This window comes from Haemaphysalis longicornis, unplaced genomic scaffold, assembly GCF_048455015.1.
Source record: "Haemaphysalis longicornis isolate Haplotype H1 unplaced genomic scaffold, Haemaphysalis longicornis Haplotype H1 scaffold_5, whole genome shotgun sequence".
In the NCBI taxonomy this organism is placed as follows: Eukaryota; Metazoa; Arthropoda; class Arachnida; order Ixodida; family Ixodidae; genus Haemaphysalis; species Haemaphysalis longicornis.
This window is the reverse complement of record NW_027526385.1, coordinates 14,249,215-14,270,023: the sequence shown is the minus strand read 5'-3', so window position 1 is coordinate 14,270,023 and position 20,809 is coordinate 14,249,215. Positions and strand designations below refer to the sequence as shown.

General features: G+C 44.3%; 1 protein-coding gene across 1 annotated transcript in view; it reads right to left on the bottom strand.

Moving 5' to 3' along the window:
• The window catches only part of LOC144137897 (uncharacterized), a 50,167-nt gene that overhangs the window by 19,734 nt on the left and 9,624 nt on the right, over positions 1 to 20,809 (bottom strand). The window contains exons 4-14 of the mRNA XM_077669914.1: positions 18,198 to 18,249; positions 16,857 to 17,110; positions 15,313 to 15,439; positions 13,285 to 13,386; positions 9,740 to 9,816; positions 7,184 to 7,352; positions 5,838 to 6,058; positions 4,659 to 4,776; positions 4,432 to 4,562; positions 2,103 to 2,331; positions 579 to 778 (exon numbers count right to left, since the gene is read on the bottom strand). Coding sequence (XP_077526040.1) covers positions 579 to 778; positions 2,103 to 2,331; positions 4,432 to 4,562; positions 4,659 to 4,776; positions 5,838 to 6,058; positions 7,184 to 7,352; positions 9,740 to 9,816; positions 13,285 to 13,386; positions 15,313 to 15,439; positions 16,857 to 17,110; positions 18,198 to 18,249 — 1,680 coding nt within the window. The remainder of the gene's footprint in view (positions 1 to 578; positions 779 to 2,102; positions 2,332 to 4,431; positions 4,563 to 4,658; positions 4,777 to 5,837; positions 6,059 to 7,183; positions 7,353 to 9,739; positions 9,817 to 13,284; positions 13,387 to 15,312; positions 15,440 to 16,856; positions 17,111 to 18,197; positions 18,250 to 20,809) is intronic.

The following is a 20,809-nucleotide window of genomic DNA, read 5'->3' as shown; positions in this document are numbered from 1 at the left end:
ACAGAGAACATCACAAGTTCTCTCCAGGGCTAGTCTAAAATTTTCTGCAGCTCTGAATCTAGTGTAAGTATCTTGGGGAAAACACACTGAAATGGACCGCTAAGACGACTCTATCATGTAGTTCACAGCAAAATTGTGAACTTTACAGATTTCCCGTTCGCTGTCACTACATGACCTTTCACTGAAGGAGTATGGTTCCAGAAAATGGCTATAACCCTTGTGTAATCAAAACTACCCAGAAACAAATTACATGAGAATTAATTCGAAGTAAGTTATCGGTACGTATCATTATTCGATCAATATAGAAAGTCAGCATAGATAACACAATAAACACCAATACAGTTCCGCTGCTTTTCCATCTTCGCAGTAGAAGAAGGGCTCTAAATTTTCCTCAATCTGTCATTAGTTCCAGTCGCCTCACTCCAACAGAGGGACTGTCTGTTTGGTTTGCCTAGTGTGCACCAATTTCACGGCCGTCCCTTTCCAAAATTACAGATTTACGGCGGCGTTATGTTTTTACGGTGCGCTACCTTCGCGAAATTCAGCCTACAACAGCAAGTTGTTGTAAAAGAACTCACTTCCCTTCCCAGCTGGGCGTATCTCGTCCGCACGAGGTACGCCCTGAGGTCTCCCAGGGGGCAGTACTCGACTACCAGAGCGACCGTGCGTCCGGTGGTGCAGTAGCCTCGCAGGCTGACCACGTTTGGGTGCTGGCCAACGAGCTTGAGCAGCTCGATCTCTCGCAGCAGGTTCCTCCTCTCCTCCGGAGTGGCTCCATCTGCATCGACGACGAGCCGAAAAAAATGGCATTTCGCGTATAGCAATGAGACATCACATAAAGAAAAAAATAAAGGTGGTTTGGGACGGCATCTCTTATTTCTCCACCTCCACAGTGCAGACATCCGCAACATTTTCGGTTAGAGAGAGAAACCCTATTTTGAATAATTTCCTGTCCAAGCTGTCAAAATCAAGGTGCTCCCAGTTAAGAGGCTAAAACAGATGGCTTCTTCACGACGAACAACAGTATCGTCCAGTCTGTCAGAGTACATAAAGCTGAACTGTAGAGCTCTTAAATAATATATTGTTCTTTTTTTCATAATTACCCCTTGAAGCCAGATATGTAGTTTTTATCATTCTATTTGGTTTGTTTTGACAAATGAAAATGTTTTTCCACACACTTGCAACGTACCTCTAGCGTCTGTGGCCAAAGACTGGGATTTTTGGCTTTTTAAGAATGGTTACTTATAAGGTGATACATACTAAACTAATAAGACAACGTGCATCATCATCTTCTAAAACAGTGAAAAAAGGAAACACACACTAATAGCTGCAAAAGATAGCCTTTCCTGTTTGCGCTCATAGTGTTGCATTTTGTCGAGTATCTTGATTGGAAGAGCTGTGCAACACTCTAGTTCAATATTGAAATCAATGCAGCGGCAATTTCTAAATTTTGGGCGTTAACCACAATTACCAAAAGTGAGACAGTCTACCAGTACACCAGCGTTAACCGATGGTAATCAAGGGATGATAAGTAAGGAACCTGTCTAGCTTGTCTTCGTCATGACACTATGCCATGTGTGGTTGCGATTCGTCAGTGTAGAGTGCACTAACACACCACAAAATTATGAAGCTGGAACTGGAGAAGCAGAAGCCATTGTATCCCATATTTCGGGACTGGCCTATGTAAATGACGCTACGTCTAGCCGTGTTCACAATATGCGACACCACGTCAGGATTTCGGCGGCTGGTGACCGTACACGAAACGTAACCTAAGCTGCTATTCCATGATCAAGACTTTTAGCTCAAAAATATTTGGATGAAGGACGGGCGGAACAGAGACATGCGCTCATGAGGTGTGCCAAGCTACTAAATGCAGATTTGGGAGCACCCTTGGGTGTCTACTTCACGTTGCAACCAATGATTACAGGCGACCGTTAATTTATCGTAAATTACAAAAGTTGCACGTCATCAGGGCAACTGCTACGGATTTTAGTTGATCCGTGGATTTTATTTGATGGATTTTAGTTGATCCGTGTCCACTGCCCAATAAAAGAAGCAGCGTATGCTCAAAGACAATTTCTGTTCCTACGCAAATACCCCACCTCGGAGTGTCTTGACGGCGACAGTCTCTTGAACCTTCCCTATCCAGATTTGCGCCCTGTGGACCACACCAAAGGCACCTCGACCTATGGACTCCTGGACGTCAAGCTCTGCGTAGTGGATCTCGAAAGGGTCGGAGGGCTTGCGAATAAGACGGAAGGCATGCTTTCGCAGCTGTCCAAACTCGAACGATGAGCCGAAATTCAAAGAGCCAGTAGTCTCGCCTGATTCCTGCATTAAAGGCAGTGGTAGCACATGTCAAAGACAATGAAACGGTCAAAGGAAGACAGTGAAATATGAAACGGGTACAAATAACACTAACTTGGGCATGCGACTGCCTAATGGGGCAGTTTGCGCTATGCACCACAACAAAATTTGAATATTTCGGTGCCAGCCACGATAGTAATTGCTGTAGCTCTTTCGTGGCCACAAAATTTGTTAGGGGCCAAATTCTCTATGTAGGGGGCGTCATTTTGAAACGACGGTGTAGAGCCACGCAAATGCATGTGTTTTGGGGTTGGGGCGCAGCTTTGAGTTGTTTGGGAATGTGAGTATCTCTGCAGAAAAGCACTGTGGCAAGGGCGCGAAGCGACAAGCGAAACGACGGGGGGCAGTGGGTGTCGCTCTGCGCCCTTGCCACAGTGCTTTTCTGCAGGGACGCTCACATCCCGAAACAACTGAAAGCAGCGCCCCAACCCCAAAACACATGCATTTGCGTGGCTCTACACCGTCCTTTCAAAATGGCGCCCCCTATTTAAAGAATTGAGCCCCAGATGTGAAGATTGAAATCCTGGCACACATACATCAAACACTTCTTCACGGTTTAATTGTGTTTTCATCCCTTGTGATGCTTCCTTGTCTTCGTTTTTTAGCGCAATTACGTCGACAGGTAACACTGGCGACACTTTATGCAACTGGCGCCCAAGAGTCAGAAGACTCTGTGGCTAGGCTCACCTGTTCTACTCACATTCCGGGATGTTCACCTGTCACGATACATGACGCCACCACCACATGAACTAGGCTTAACTCTTGTTTCGCCACTAGCGACGTGTTGTACAGCGTTGTGGTAATACCCACCTCCTACTCTCGAGATATCTCCTACTCTGGGGACGGTACAAAGTAGAATCCGTTTTAGGGGCGAAGCCCTTAAGGGACTCAGACTGTCGGTGTCTCCTGTCGTAATGGTCCTTTCATGTAGTCACGGTACTAAAACACTGGGACACTCGTTTTCCGACGCCTCGCGCTAGAACACCTCGTGCTTCAAAGACACGAGACGTTTTACACCACAGCTGTACACCCCTACCCCCAACGGTTTCATCTCCGGGGGAAAAACGCCAAGGCACCAAAAACACACGTATAAACTGCATGCTTCGCCCCTCCCCAGATTTCACGTAAGTGGAGATGGCCCAGTTTTTTTTTTAACCTTTGCCGCAGCGGCAATGATCTGCACTATACGAAAACACTAGCTCTTTGCTGAATGAGGCACTTCAAGCTGTCATATTAAAAACACACAAGAACGTTCAGTCATGAATTACGAAAGTTTTTACACGAAGTATCAGTCGGCCTTCTAAATGCATTTGGTGCGCAATTTAATCAGTCAGCATTAATTTCATTTGGTGCGCTATTCAATAAGGCGCGCCACATAAGAAAGTTTATTGGACCTGCAGTAATTCATAACACGACAGTGCCACTGTGGGTCCGTTTCAATTCACAAGACACCAAAGTCAGTGCCATGTGCCACAGGTGTTCATGACGTGTCACACTTCAAAAGAGTCACACAGGTACTACTGAGATTACTCACAAACCTATGAGGCAATTTGAAGCACGGTGCTATTTTAATGCTATTTCTTCTGACTGCAGAAATAACTCTTCCCGCTATCCGTTATCACTTTAGTAAAAGTAGTCTTTATGTACTTGTGTTTTTATGGAAAAAATGCCGTTGAACTTTTGATTTAGATGCCATCAAGAGCACACAATTTAAAAATTAACCTTCACACGGAAAATACGTTTAATTTAGAGCGTGCATGTTTGCGGTGGCAGCGGCTGCAATGTTTATGTTCTACGCATACGCAAATCGTTTCCGCAAAGTTGTCATACCAACACAAAAGTTTTCTCTCAGAAAAGTGAGAGCGAGCGGCTAGCCTGATCTGCAGAAAAATGGTCCACATTGTTCTGTGGCCTAGTCCACAAACGATTCACTGCCATTAATATACACGCTTCTAGGATGTTTGGATCATACACATAAAAAGAAGGCTTTATAATGAAGTTAATATAAAAATGACCGTTTTTTTGAGAACCCACGCAGTTTCACAGTGATGAGAATATACGCACCCAACCAAACCTCTCCCTGCGCTTGTGCCTGGCCTGCACAGCATAGCATGTAGCGGTCGCCGCTAACACAAGGACCAATACAGCGCAAGTGCCTGCAGTCCACAGCAGAACGCTGTTCAGGATGCCACTCTCTGAAAATTTGAACAAAAGCACAGCGAAGCATTGCGCGAATTTCAGTCGCTGTAGTGCGCACACATTGCAGTGTACCGACATTTTTCATTACTCACTGTGAGTGCGATATTCGGTGACAGCTGGCTGCCCAAGTCCCGCCAAGCTCTGCGCCTGCACAAGGACTCTATAGCGGGCTCCATTTCGGATATCGGTCACACTTACTTGTTCCGTGTCCTGCGAAGCCATGTAAAGTGAAAATTTATTTATTGTGCGTTGAAGTTAATCCACGTAAGATTTACATTTTTCCACACCAAGCTAGTGAATTACCACAAGAAATGTTGATATCATCTTCCAATAAAACCTCTTTGCAAGAGACACAAAGGACGTGGGAAGCATGTCTCTTGTAACCAAGGTCTCTCGTAGCCTGAAATCTTAAAAACACTTAGGTGTTGGACTAGTTCACTTGATGGAAATCAGAATCAGAGTTTGTTTAAACATTTCTACTGTATATAGCTGAGCATGGCTTGAAGAAGTCATTCATGGTAGCTTTAGTGACTGCAGATTGTATGAACTTCCTTCCCAACTTCTCGAAATTTATTCGTGTGCCATGACCCGCTGCTGGCTGGTTTATGAGCAAACCAGTCAGGTATTGAGTGAGCCGACGCCTCTTGTATAACATTGCCTGTCGTGTCAGCCACTTTCCAATGAGAGCAGTAAGGACGCCTGTGGCATGCCCGCCGGCGCACGCCGCACCAAGGATTAGCGGAGAAACTACACGCGCTAGGGGATCTCAGCATGGCGGCGTACGACTGCCACCTTTCGAAGGCCAGACAAACCCTGTAAATCGTTCATAGCAGCGTTTTTTGAAGTGGCGCTTCGCCGCGGGCTGTAGTCAGGCCGGGAGCACGAAGAAAGGCTAGCGAGCTGGGCAGGGCCGTAAAGAAAAGTGTCGTTTTCACCATTGTCAGCTGACACAATAGGCAGTGTTATACAGGCAGCACTGAGTGCGCGAACGAACACATGATGAGTTTAGTACAACAAACATTCGGGAAGTTAACTAAGTAGCTACTAGACAACAGCAGAAGGCAGACATGTTATTTGTTATCATTAAACTATCAACTTACGATGGAAGATGTGAGATGCTACAATAATCTGATAATGAGTTAACTAAATCTGAGCGAGAACCTAATGCCAAGAAGGTGTTACAAAGTAATCAGCGAAAACTAAAAAGAAGGGTGAGAATAGCTAATCAATCAATCACAGTGTGAGTCGGTCGATCACCCTCCATTTCTCACCGCCCCCACGCTTCTCCGTATCCTCGGTGCCGGCTTGGTGTCGAGGTCGAAGACAGACTTCTCCTCTTCCAAAATGACCTGATATCCCAGAACACGGTTTTCTTCTGACGTGTAGGCTGGTGGAGACCAGGCGATCTGGACCCCTCGTGCTGGTGGCGCCACCCATGTAGAGGCTGGCCGTGACACCTCGTGAACTTTCAGCGTGCTCGGGGGTCCCGGCGCTGGCATAAAGGTGAAGTAGAAAAAATGAGGAACTTTTGCTCGGAAACATTGCCGCAACTATAGGTCCTTACATGACAAGCCAGATATATTTACGTTCCAATCGAACGCCTTGCCAAAATACGTCAGTTGCCAGTGTAGAGCAAACTACAACTTCTCTAATTCCACGAACACTTCTGGCATAAATTATCTCGGGGTGTTACGCGCCGCATAGGTAGACCTAACAGAGTCACCGCCGGAACTCTTGTGTACTGCAAAATGTTACACTTGCTGCCAACATGAACATCACTGCCATTCCCTGAAACACAGGCTTTAAACCTACTAGGGAAATATTCAATTCATGTGGAGAAGAAGGGTGCACGTTTGCGACACTGGCGACACCGGTAGCAGCCCGAAAAGCTACGGGGACATCTAAACTTCGTATATGTGGGAATGTTCGAGCATCCCTTTTTGTCGAGTTAAGTTGCCAAGTTATGTTTGAGTTTTGTCCTGTTAAATATAGTGTTGCTGGGTGGTTTAAAAAAGGCAAGAACTAAATTCTTCTTTGTTAGTAGGCCTCACTACAACGACCGGTGTTGTAAAGCACGCCAAGCACGTTTAAAGTGAGCTTTTCAACTTTACTGAAATACGTTGCAGGAAACATTAGTTTTCAGAGGCAATGTAAGCCATATTATTTAAATATGGCGGCCCTATGGATTCTTTTATTCTGATTTTTATTTCAAAGGTTGTTCGGAGCCAATGAGAATTTTGACGGCAGGTTACCGGCTTTACTTTGTGCCTATGCAGATCTGAAACGGTGTGTTCTCCTCCAAATGAGTCAAATAACACGCGGGTGATGCTCATGCACTACATTTAACCAATTGTGATGCATCTCCTGTTCCCTGGTGAACCCTGTAGTAGCTAACTACAACAGGTTCTGTTACTAGTTGTAATAATTTCTCTTCACGCACCGATTGTGATTCGCAACCAGAATTTTTGTGCATGTCATTATTAAGCGACACCTCTCTTTGGTCGTACATTGATGACATCACGCGAAATTTTAATCTATGTATTAGCATAGCACCCTCCGTATCTGGGTTCTCGAATTAAATGTGTCCACAGAAGGGAAGCAACCACACATGTCTCACCGCACAAGCTGAAGTTGAATTGGTAGCAGTCCAGGCAACTTGGAGTCTTAAACCACATGGTGGCTGGATTTCCGGTCTCCTTCTCCACAGAATCAGTGCTACGGAGAATGACTGTGTAGTTTGTGTCGAAGCTCAAGCCCCGCATGTCGTAGTGGAACACTTCGTACGCCTGGACGACAAGAAATACATGCCCACGCATTAGATTAACTATAGGGTACGATGCTTCTAAAGGAAACCAGGTGGTTAAAATTATACCGGAAGCCCTCCATCATGCACACCCCATATCTCAGGAGTCGTTTCAGTACGTTATACTCCCCCCAATTTTAATGTCTGAAGCCACCATTTTCACCACTCCGTGAGTTCACCGCCTTTTATGGTGGTCATGAAACATATCGCTTTGCTTCTCTCAGTGTATTCAGAATGACCCTCAACCCAATCAGAGGGCCATATCTTGTAAAACTCTGAATACAAAGCACATTTGCAGCCATTTACAGCACTGCCTAATTTTTGTAATTAATGAAAGAATTAATCCAGCTATGGTTGACTTCTGATAATTTGAAGTCACTTGATTGGAATTTTCGGGCACTTAGAAGTGATGTGATCACCCCGGAATTTTACAGGCTATCTGATGGCTAAAATCGCTCCATAACTCGAATTTAAACCATATTTTATTTGTTAATTGTAAGTTATTTCGAAGAAAAAGCATGGGCGTGACCATCCTTTTTTGATAATATTTAAAATTCTCAAGAGCAAAACAGCGCTGTGTTCTGTACTACTGTCGCCGCCGTTGCAACTGAGGCATGTGCAGCTGATAAAGCGATAGGCCAGTTTAGACTCACGCCAGCGTGCGCATCTCTCTTTTGAGGTTCCCCAACTTTTTTGTTTGTTTGGTAGACGCTTCAGACTTCGATTTTAGTGATGAGACTTAACTATCATTGCGACACGTGTAGTACGCTCGATTTGGCGACGAAGGTAGCGATTTCGAATGTAATCAAGAAAAGAGGCGTGCTGCGGACTCATAACAATGTTGTTCTTGTACTTTTTTGTTTCACCAGAAGTTCAGTTAATTCCTCAGGGCCTTCAAGTCCCCGTGGCCTTCGTAATAACGGGAGTCTACTGTATTACAGAATGATCCGCAGCACAGGCATTCTGTATTAGTCTTAAAATACCTGGCGCTCATTGACCCGAAGAAGAAACCATTCGAATACATAAATATGGTGCAAGGTAGCATTTTCCTCCACCTGGCTTGTTCTATAGAGGTCAGATGTACCAAAACATTTTGTAATTTGCTTTGTCGCTGGTGAGCACCCGGTCTGGTGTCATTCTTATAGCGATAATGCCTTGCAATTGGTGACCTCCATAGATCTGGATTTACATGCCTTGCTTTTAAATTCCAACGCAACCGTTGCATTTTTAGAAGAGTTAGATAACATTTTAATGCTGTTGTTGTTCGTGCACTAAGATACAGGAAAATGGGGACATTTCAGGCAGCAGTTACCGCAACTTTTTTTCTCATTTCTTCGATACCAAATACTTGTTATGTCTGATTTACATTCTCTGCCGGTTTTTTATTCATACTACTTTCATGGAAATTCTATCCTACTAGTGCACTACGATGTTATGAATGATATCTGCACATTTTTATGCCGGAATATTGTAATTATGAAACCTTCTATTGAGTGCAAGCGAACTACCACCCAACTAATTAACAAAATAAGTAGCTGCCAATTATAAAGTCCACGGATTTTGAAAACTTTTTCAGCGGGATATTCATCACAAGGCGGCTTTACAGGGAGCCACAGCTGACATCTAAAACACAGTTAGCAAAATTACGTACCTTGGTCACATCTAACTGGCCTTATAGCTGTGTTGCTAAGGTGAATATGAAGTGGTGCGGGACAACAAACTTTCACTCCATCTGTAGTTTAAAATTGACCGTACATGATCTATGTGTTTATGAGGTCATCTCTCATGCCAAATGGCGCAACACACCCGTAATATTTTTTGTACAAGTTGTCCGAGGCTTCAGAAGCAGCAGGAGCTTGATGTGGGAGAGTTCGTGGAACATACTGAAGAAACCATAGCGCGAAAGACGAGACGGAGGAACAACAATCGGGTGCCCATTTGCTGGTACTGTGTTCCTCCATCCCGTCTTTCGCACTGTTGCATCTTCAGTATGTCTCAGGATTGGCATGGAGTGATATAAGAAGTCAACACGAGTATTCCGGGAGTGGAAGTGGGTATGTATGCGCAGTAGGCCAAGTTATCTTGGGATTGATAGTAAAAAAACACCCTTAACCCCTTTAAAACAAGAAAGATCTCAGTGCATGTCGGCTTTGTTTAATTGGTGGCGTGGGCATGCATGCTGTGAAATTTGTTTGGAAATACAGCTGTTTCTAATTTTAACCTGAATATTTCAAGCAACCTTATTGAAAACATTTAAATGAATGATATTGTCTTTGGCACTTTCTCGCTTTTTACGGTACCATTCGTTGAAGCAGTGCTACAAGCAAAAAAATCTTCTGGTCCTGGATAAAGCAGGCTAGTGCACCCTACCTCTGAAAGCCGAAAGTGCGCGGACGCAACATCGGGTCGATCAGGCAGGAGGTCGAGTGCGTAATTGCAGGATGGATCTGAGAGACACAAGCAAAAGCGAAAAGAATTGTGGATACGAAAAAATACAGTGAGACATTCATCCGTTGGCACTTTAGGCTATGCTTGCACGAAACAGTCTAACTTTTCTTAAGTTATGAAATCTGATATTATTTATTATCGGTACAGAGTGTCCTAAATCACACCTTGCGATAAAGAGAAATATGAGCAAAAATAATGCTTAGCCTTCAGTAATGACCTTCCCCAAATCTCAGCCGAAGTTGAGAATCAAGGAAAATATTACCAAGAGACGTCATGGGATTTTTGCTCATATACAGTATAAAGGTTCCAGTTATAATAATACCCATTTTGGGGGTGAAGAGATGAGGAGTAAAATATGAATGCGATTCAGAACAAATGGACCGGACGTTTCTGCTCAAAGTAGGTTGGCCATGGTAGCGAAAGTAATAGTACCTAAAAGAGGCGTGTGAGAAACGCTTATGTTTTAAGGAAATATCTGATGAAGAGGAATATCAGCGAGGAATGTGCTCAGCCCTCAGTAATTACCTTCCCCAAACCTCAGCCAAAGTTTGAAACCATAAAAAATATGCATCAATATCATCATCATCATCATAATTAGCGTGATTGTGTCCCCTGCAGGACGGAGGCCTCTCCCAGAGATCTCCAGCTATGTCTATCGAGTGCTAGCTACGTCGACCCTTTCCCACAAATTGCCGTAGTTCGACCCTCCATCGAGTCCTTGGTCGAACCCTATTGCGTGTTCGGTATATTGGCAACCACTCTGTTAAACGGATGGTCCCCCTGTTGTCCCTCATGTGCATCACGTGAACAACCCATGCCCGCTTGCTTCGCTTAATTTGAGCTAGAAAGTCCTCCACACGAGCCTGAACCTTAACCCACGCAGCTGTTTTCTTACCCCTGAGCGAGACCCCTAGCATTCATCTTTTCATATCTCATTAAGATGCAAGGGGAAAAATTTCCGGGAAACTTGCACTCGCGGGCATGACTTGAATGGCGAAACTGTTCCAGGTGAGCATTGGCGGACACATACTCAAGTTTTAATACATGGTTTAATTACATAGTTCTGGTGCTAGTAATCGTCTTCATATGCATCGAAGAGGTCGTCATCTTCTTCGCGGTGAGTGGTGAATGCAAAGTCATATCCTGAGCACTGTAGACTTTCACCAGCTTTTCGTCATCGACTCGAGGCAGCGGTGGCGGGATATGCAAGTCGTCTCGTGAAGGAGAGGCACAATCATAGCCAGGTCTTCAGTTATCCATAATGGCTTCTAGAGAATGCAGCGGCCACGGTGACTTCTCTCAAGCAGTGTGTCTTTTAGACGCTGCTGCGCACGAGGGCTCTTCCACGGTAACGAGCGCATGCGCACGACGACACGAGGACGAATGAATGACGAGCGTACGCAACAACGTGTCTTTCTCATTCGGAATAGGTGTTGCCACGATTACGGGGAACGCTGTATTTCTTTTTGTAGTATGATGGCGGATCGTTCACCCACTCTCTAGATGTCCCCCCAAACACACCCTTTGTGGCTCCTGAACGGCTCCTTTTGGATACCCCAATCATGGTCGTATCAGAGTGTCCTCGTCACAACTTTATCTGTGCATGTCGTGCTAAGTGAACGCTCACAGTGCAGTGCAGACTTTTGAACAATCTTCCCCTCCCCTTTTTCCCGTGTCCCACAGCAGGGCCTATTGGCCTCCTCCTATAATAAAGTCATCCATTCCATTCTATTCCATTGGCTAATGCCACTGCGCGAGCCGGGGACTCGGTGGTCGCCGCGAGGCACGCGCTCACGAGCGCTCGGAATTCGCTCGCTCCTCAAAGCTTTTGCCATTTTTTTCTCTTTCCTCCCCTTTCCCTTCCCACACACAGAATAGCTGGCCAGATATACTACCATCATGGCGACCTTTCTGTGTTTTTTTTTTTTCATTTCAATAAAGTTCCTATCTCTCTCTCTCTCTCTCTCTCTCTCTCTCTCTGTCTCTCTCTCTCTCTCTTCTTTTTTTTTTTTTTTTTTTTTTGCTGAAGCCACTGCGCGGGCCGGACACGCTCGTAGGTTTATTGCGAGGCAGGCGCTCACGAGCACTCGTCATTTTCTCGGCATATCTTCCTGCAACACCGAACTTATGGTCACTAACAACAGCTCCGCTGCCAATATATTACCAAACCCAAATCAGACGAAGAAAATGGGCATGGGCGGGTCAAGTCATGCGCGTAAGGGACAACAGGTGGACTAGGCGTTTAAAGGGGCAGACGATCGATTTTTGTGGAGTGCATTTCCTTCAGCTCATATGAAAGCCAACGCTTGGGTGACCGCAACGAATTTCTAAATAAACAGCCGAAAGTAATTTTAATTTTGCACTAAAATTTTTTAGTCTGGAAAGTGGCGACGTGTAGTGTCTGAACATGGCACTACCTTACGTGTCCAAACAACAAATTTTCAAACATCTCTTTTAATCTCACGTGCAGTTAAAAGTGCGTTACAGCACGGATCGCTGTCATGGTTGCCATCATTCCTTTTGGCGACACACGTAATGGATGGTACAAGTAAAAACTGCGATTTCAAAAGTTCTATGGCGCCGCCAGAAAACTTGGTTCTGTTTGAGGTGTTTTAAGTTACGCACTTTCATTTGGAATAAAGAAAATATACTCGGCCAACGTCGGTTCTCTGTCCCTTTAACGGAGTGGCTGCAAATACACCGTAAACGCAGTAGGGGTCCGCGAGAGACTCTGTCCTGCAGTGGACACAACGAGGCTGGTGGTGATGAGGTGTATGAACATGCTTACTCACTACGCATCAGCGCACCACACGTCACATAAATGCTGTACTGAGGTTCAAGAGAACAGGTTTTGCTAGCCTATTTACCATATTTTCTGGAGTATAACGCGCATGTTTGGGTCAGCCGGACCCCATAAACCAAACTCCCGATGAACGAGTGGTCGTATAAGCCACATGTTTATATCAGACGCATACACTGACTCTAACACAATTATAGCATGCACTTTGTAATTCCAGTAGGAGAGGCTTGCGCAGAGACACATGAAGACAATGGAATGAAACCTTCGATAAGTAATAACGAGTGAGCTCGACTGGACACAAAATTAAAAAGCTACAAGCGCCCCGTCTGCCATTGCATTCACTCACTGTGTGCGAAGGGCACTTGGCAGGTTTATTTACTCACCTCATGCAAAATATTTGTGGCCTACATTTTATTCTACAAAGCAGAAACACCAGGCCAAAGATGCTTAATTTTTAAGAGATGCCACGTACGCACGTGGAATCCCATTCCTACTATTTGGCAACACTAAAGTATTTTATTGCAGGGAGACTTCCATTCTCTCACATTGCCTTGTAAAACTAAATCACAGTTTAGCTGAGTCTTACTCGTTACCTAGCTGGCTGTACGCACTGATGTTGAGGCTACTAACCCGCATTCCCATTACAGGAGTCAAACTTGTCACTTACATTGGTCGTCTGCCGACCACGTGAGGCGAGAGATGACGGAGTGGCCATCTGGGGTTGACTTGGAAACGCTTACATTTACTGGCTTGCTCGACAAGGTAGTATCTGCGTGTTTAAGCAAAAGAAAGATATAAATTAGCACAAACATATGGAATTGGTTCAAAAGCTCCATTACACCTTCACACACTTAGAAAAAGCTGTTGCATTATACAAACAACCGCCACCTAGAATGTAGCGCATTTTCCTCAAAATGAAGAATTTTAAATTTTGAGGTTTTACACGTCGGGCTACTACTGGAATATGAGGCATACTGAAGTGAATGGAGTGCTACAGAATAATTTATACCACCTAAATTTTTTTTTAACGCGCAGAAATCTGGACGCACAGGTATTTTTATTTTTTGCCTCCACCAAGTGTATTCTTCTACGTAATCCCACACATAAATGTCCTAAGCATTGCTTAAAAAAGCGCGAAAAACTTGGACAAAGCAGAGGACCACCACGAGCTCTGGCGAACCACTACTCGATTGCCAGCACTCCTGGTTCCATGTCCTCTACTTCGTCCGAATATTCCGCCCTGTTTTTTAAGCAATGCGTACCCAACTAGTCCAATGTCAAGTTTTAGTGTGCTAGGAATGTTTGAGAACCAGACCATTAGGGTCAGAAACATAGAACCTATGCATACATGTCTGCTAGCAGTGAAACCAAGGCTGCTGAAACGAAGTGTAAGTTTCAAGGCACTTGGTCAGCGTGTCAGTGATATGCGGAGATCTTATGTAACTTGGACAATGGAAAAAAAAATAAAAGCCTAATTTTGTAGCTCCAAAGTAAGTAACCATAATTAGAGATCGACTAGACCATCTCACCGTAGTTTTACGTATTCGTTCGCTAGGATACAAGATGAAATAAAGTTACTTTTAACAAGTGAAATCTAAATATGGTGTGTCACAATTCTGAATCACCAAAAGTAACACGAAATTCAATGGTTATAGTAACGATTTCATTGCTGTGAAATATTTTTATTCCTTTAGAGAAATCGCAGCACATTGAAATAACTAGGCAGCGATCAATTCTGATTTGGCTACCATGGCAATGATGCATTCCTCCACAAACCAACATTGTTATCAGCATGCACGTAGAGCCGCAAAATTACACTGCACCTGAACTTCAACATTTCATTTGGACCAAAAATCCTGGCCCCATCCAAAGGCAACTCACAGAGACTTTACTATTCGACATAGTTTTTGACAGGACAGTTTTTAAATTGAATGCTTCAAATAGATTACCAAATTGAAGAATGTGAATTGTTTAACGAATGGACCTTTTTCCAGTAGCGATCTGCGCATGCGCGTGCTGCCGGTCCGCCATTCTTGGCAGGCACCTCGGGCAAAATAAACAAAAGCGCGCCCCTCGGTTACCTCGGTTTTCTGCTTAGGGAGCGGCTATAATCTGCACGTTTTCTTTTTTTTTCTCTTTGGACTTCTCGTGGTGGGTTCCTACGTGCATACAATACTGGCTTTCTAAGAAAAGGGGCGAAGACGCTTGAGACTGCCCATGCTGCCAGCACATGGCTGCCAGTGAGGGGGTTACGAAAATGAAAAAAAAAAGGGGGGGGGCGCTTCGAACACGTCAAATTAGTCACGATAACGTTCGCCTGCTACCGTGACATTCAGGTGCGGGTGACGGGTCAGTGCGGGAGGGGCTGCAGGACCTAGCAGGACCAGGTATATTTTGTGCACGAGTTCTCCGAAAGCCAAACTTTCTTGGGGGTGGGCCTTACTGCCATTTTTAGTTCGCCGTGGCGGCCGCTACAGGGACCGGTACTGAAAAAAGTTCCATTTCTTAATTAAATCTTCAAAATGTAAAAATAAGTCAATTACACTATTTATTCAAAATTACATGATACGCCCTGTGTATGAGCTGCTAAACCACAACATATATGGCACTCGTATATGCACCAGACATTTGTGTGCAAGTGTGGGCACTCAAGTACAGCACCGTTAATTCATGTACAAAACCAGTGGGCACTTACTTCTGGAATAAAAGCTCCAAGAACTTGTCCTGGCCTGACCCTGGGGTCCACTGCTCAAAACAGCTGTCACACGAAACTGGTGTTGTCCGTCCTTGAGTCCTTTCACAGGGATGAGTCCGTGGTAGCGCTGCGGCATTTTGCCATTTTACCTCTAATCAGGGGTCTAAATATGCTGCTATACCATCGTTTTGAAAACGGTACAAAAAACACAGTTAAGAAGTTACACACAGAGCTCCTTTCAAAGTCTCAACGCCAACCCTTCAGTCATAAAACACTCCGGAAGTGGTCTACGCTTTTTTAGTTAATAAACATAGCCAGAGCCAAGGAAGGAAAGAATTTACAAAACCAAGATTATTTCAAGCTAACCATAGCTGTTCTGTGTAAGAAGCCTGAACTGAATAATTTAAAGCCAACTCAAATATATTTCCAATATTTTTTGAAGGTACGACAATGGAGGAGTGGTGCATTTGGTATCTAAATTAAGACTGAATGGTACCACGTTTACACCTGGTTGTTCGTTTTCGTAAAGAAAGTATCAGCCAAAAAATAAACTAATATGCAATTTCCAGAACACTACTGCAATTTTCAAGGCGATGCTCATCTTATATGTAGGGCCACAGTACAGCGGCCAGAACTCAGATAAAATAATGACATAAAATTGACACAGTAATTCAAACAAAAATGGCATCATGATTTTTTTTCTATGACCATAGGCGTAGTTATGCAAAATCAACATGAACCATTGAGGCGAGCGCAATTTAATTTTCTTAGACACCAGCTGCCATGGGATAAAAACGTTTGACGAAAGCTGTGAGCTTCAGTATTTATTCAGAACATAATGGTCGTTAACTTGGGACACCCCTCATCACCCAAAATTTTAAGCTATTCAGAGCACTCTTCAAAGCACCCATGTAACTGCTTCGCAACATTGCCCCCGTATAAGCAATTGTGATGATGAAAAAAACACAGGTTAATAACAAACCATAGCACAGGATTCTACTTGAAAGGTGCGATAAGCACTATATGTATGCAGCAGTGCAAAAAGTATTTGCTTTATGTACCTGCACAGGTCACATTTTTGAGGTATAAATGTCAAATTCATTTCCTTTGGAACACGAATTTACCTCTTATGGAAGACTTTACATTTGAGGGTAGCAATTGAAAGGAAGTAAAGGTTATATCGATCAGCAAAGCACTCTTTGTGGCTGCAACATTGAGGTATTGCCAACTGTCAAAGTAAAGTAAAAAAAAATGAAGCGGGCACTGGCTATTATTCAGTTTTTCTTCCACAGATTCTTTCCTTGAGTCGGATAGAGATGAAGCCAGAATTCTTGACAAAGCCTGTTCCACCAGCATACCTCATACACAACAAATGCAGTTGGCGTGTAGAATGTTGACGCAGTTTCGGCCCCCTTACCGTCCCCTCACCGTCACCACGTACTAGGCAGGTGCAGCGATCCTTATGGTATTTTTCCTAATCGCGGTGATATATCCAAGAATGTATTCATGCGATGAATACACGCTGCGTCAAAAAAATGCTCTACCGTTCCCAGTGTTATCCAGGAATGTGGGTCTTGTGCTGCCATGACGCGTGTTCGCATCTGCGTCACGAACAAAACAGGCAGCGCATGGCGAACACGTCTTCTCGTGCTGTTCATTCTCAGCGAAGCTGGGTCGTCTTCGGTCAGCTGCCACTTTAAGGTCAAACTATGGATGCCTGCTCCATCGAGCGAGTAGCAGACGATCTCCGGCACCGACAAGGACCACGTGACATTGCCTGCTTCAGTGGTTTTCCTCTCTGAAAAGTGAATGGTGAGACAACTATGCAATCACGCAAACGCAGTGGAACTTTGCTCGAACAGAGTCTCAACAAATATTTATGTACTGTGGGATTCCAATTGCCACCTCGGAGAGTAGAAGAAACTTTGCGTGCAAAATAAAAGCCAGTGCTTGAGGCACATAAATGATTTAGAAATTTCTCACTATCATTTCCCTTCCTTTTTCTTTGTTCTCTATACCCTTGCCTCAGCGGGAAGTAGCCCCATAAGAATTTCAGCCTTCGACCAACTTCTTTTATCACCAACGCAGTGTCTAGAGTGCCGACCGACGGCACTCTAGCTGATCGTTGCAGGCACGGCTAGGGTGCCGTCCGACAACATTCGAATATTTAACACTAGGCTAGCACTGGCCAAACAGTCTGTCGTTGTAGTGTAGAGGATCCGTCTTAGCTTCTTGATCCCAAAGTGGGTGGCTTGATACCAGCTTTTGCCTCGGTTGTTTTTTTTTTTCATTATTTATTTCAAGTGTAATTTTTATACCTTACGTTAGTTTTGGTGTTTTAAATGATTTCTTTGTGTACGTTAGGTTATCTTATGTTATCTAAGGTTAGGCTGCCTAGCTTTGCGTTATCTAGAGCGATGTACTGCCAGACGCGGCAATTTCGCCACAAAACGCCGGTGGATGTCGATATTGTGGAGTGCTTATAATACCGTCGTACGGCACTCTAGACACGGCCTATGACCAAACCTACTTCTTTCTTTGTCACTATCTCACTTGAAAGCAGAAACCTAGAACACGTTGATTATTGTATGCATTGTAGGTAGTTTTAATTTTCTGGCAAGCACTTTGTCACAAAGAACGCTACGTTGTCACATAAATGCAGAACTAAAAATTGCATGCTATTCCGTTCCAACTAATAAAAGAACTGAATAAAACACAAAACTCTAAATCAAATTCCTTGAGAACCAAACCTTGAAAAAGGCGCTAAAAACTTATCGAACAGTAACTGTTTACAGTTATCGCCTTGCGTTGCAGTAACTTTACCGCTGTACAATGCAACGTTACCAAAACTGATCCACAGACTCTTTGTAGAAACATGGACTCACCTTCACTTGTTTCATTGAAGAATAAGCAGCCACTTTTACACTGCTCTGTTGTCTGGAACAACAAGATCACAATGCGAGGTGTTTTGTTTTTTGCCAAACTGTGAAATTTCCCCGTTTGCGAGTAACCTGTCGCAACGACAATAAACGCTCGAGTCCTAGAGCGTCTCAGGCACTTTGCCGGAGGCTGAAAGAGCGAACCGTCTTTCAAGAAAAACTACGGGCTCTAAATAAAAGAAAAGTAGCAGGCCTACATGACAAGTGCCGATAAGTTACAGCAAAATGATTGGCCACAAGTTTGCTGTGGCAATCACATATTTGAAGGGTACTGGACAACAGAGCGAAGTACCGCAGGTTATGTAATTAAATCTTGGTTTCATATGGCAATAAGTTTACCTTAAAGGGACGTTGAAATTTTTTGTGGAAGTTTTATCTGTGGCTGCATTTTGTAGTTTAAAACATCTGTTACCTAGCTAGTTCGTAGACGTCTAAAGAGTTAGCCTATGTAATGGTCAGCAGGTGTAAAATGCTTCTATCTGGTGCAGGATAAAAATGCACTTGCGGCATTTCGCAAGTACACCTAAGTAATGAACAGCATAGGCTCCCTCTATCACTGGAATTGAAATTATAAAACCAATGCATACTTCCAGTAATGACTTAAAGGCCAAACTTGACGCCTTCAATGATAGGTTACACCAGTCTTTTTTTTTGGAAAAGAGCGCTTAGTGCCATACCTATGCTACTACTCACTCTGATCAACCTCGTACTGGATGGCCATGCGAACTCATACAGGCATTTTTAAAGGGGTCAGAAATTTCCCATGTCGAGCCACGCCTGGCAATGGAATGCAACACTGTGGAGGGCTGTGGATCAGTTTAGCCCATCTGGGAACTTTTACGAGAACCGAAATTTTGTTCACACAAGTATTTTTTTTTTTATGTGTAGCCTCAATCAGAAAGATTGGTGTCACGGCCGGGAAGGATTCACACTGGTTCAAAGCACTAAGAAAGTTCCCGTCGTTCGACTTTTAACAGTTTGGTGGGAATTTGTTAGCAGAAGCTTTCACTGTTGCGCAAGTTATACCGTCCCTTTAAACGTGCTAATCAAGCAGTCCCTTTTTCCTTAAAAACGCGGATATGAAATACAGACAAATCTCGTTGCTACGAACCCAACATTAACAAATTTCTCAAATTTACGAATATTTGAAGAATACCCGCCAGATTGCCTATATTTTTAATGTAAAAATATTTCAGAACTACGAATTTCATGTAGCGCCTCCTTCAGAATAACGCACGTAATTTATTTTCCCTGTTATAATAGAGGAACATCAGTATTACGAATTCGGCTAATAGTAACAGCGTCGCAACTCTCGCGTGAAACAGAAACCGCTATTCTTTGCGTATTCCCTGAGTGCAGTAGCTATCATCATCACCATGTCGAGTTCCAACAACTACCGCGACCACAAAGCGGTGCAGTAGCCCAGTAGGCCTGTCCGCGTTTGCCTTTTTTCTCTCGTTGTGTTGGGTGACGGTGGCCGGAAGGTTGTTCTTCACGCCAGTGCCGTACCCAGAGGTGGGGGGGGTTCAAACCCCTCCCGAAATGTTTTCCAGGCAGCACGTAAACAATACTTACTCTTTCTTTCAGAAAAACTACCCCCTTCCAAAAATTCATACCCCCCCCCCCCCCCGCCCCCGAAAAAATTTTTCACGCTAGTCACGTGTGCGGGCAGGTACTTCATTGTTGTGGGCGATGTTGTTGCGAAGTTCGTGCGAGATTTAAAGGTGAATGCAGCTAGCGACAAAGGGCAGTCACCATATTTAGTGGCGATGAAGACGCGAAAGAAGACGACTGTGGTTCACCGAGCGGAGAAGATGAGATTGTGTTGAACCATAGCCTCCTGTGGTTGAACATTGATGTTTTAGTGCACATGAACAAATTCCGCGCTTTCACTGCTCGGTCCAATGACGTACCCGTTGAGGTGTTATGCAAGGTGGAATATGTAGAGGCAGTCTTAAAGGTGTTGTGCCACCAAATTTGTTGCTTGTGCATTCTTTGTTGCAAACGTTTTATAATTCGTTAGAAAGCATGATACATGCTCTCACACGCACATATTCTGAGTGAAAAATTTATTATCGCACGATTCATGTGAACAGGATTCGGTTTCGGTTTCTGGGCGCCGATTCAAGCAGTGACGTCGCAGTGTTGCGAGGAGGCTCTGCCACGGCGGCGCTGCGGTACGTTGCGACTTTACTGCGGCGTCTGCTCCCCCACATACGTGCTTCACCACGGAAGTAAACACGCCGACTCGTCACGTCAAGCCGCGACAGCTCCGACGCGGATTCTTTGTCTGCATCCTCGGATGCAGACAAACGGAAACCAATGGATTTGCAAACCATAAAAATGCTAAAAAAACGCTCAAGAAAAAAAAAAAAAAAAGAGCTGCCCCCGCCGCGAATCGAACCGGCAACGTTGACCGGATGGGCGGAACGCGCGAAACCACTGAGCCAGCGAACAAACGATTCCCCTCTGCGATATAGCCGGTGTACTAGATGGAGGCCCATCCTTGGAGTCTTACGTCGGTGTTTACTAGCTAGTTTACAGAATTCCTGGCTTGT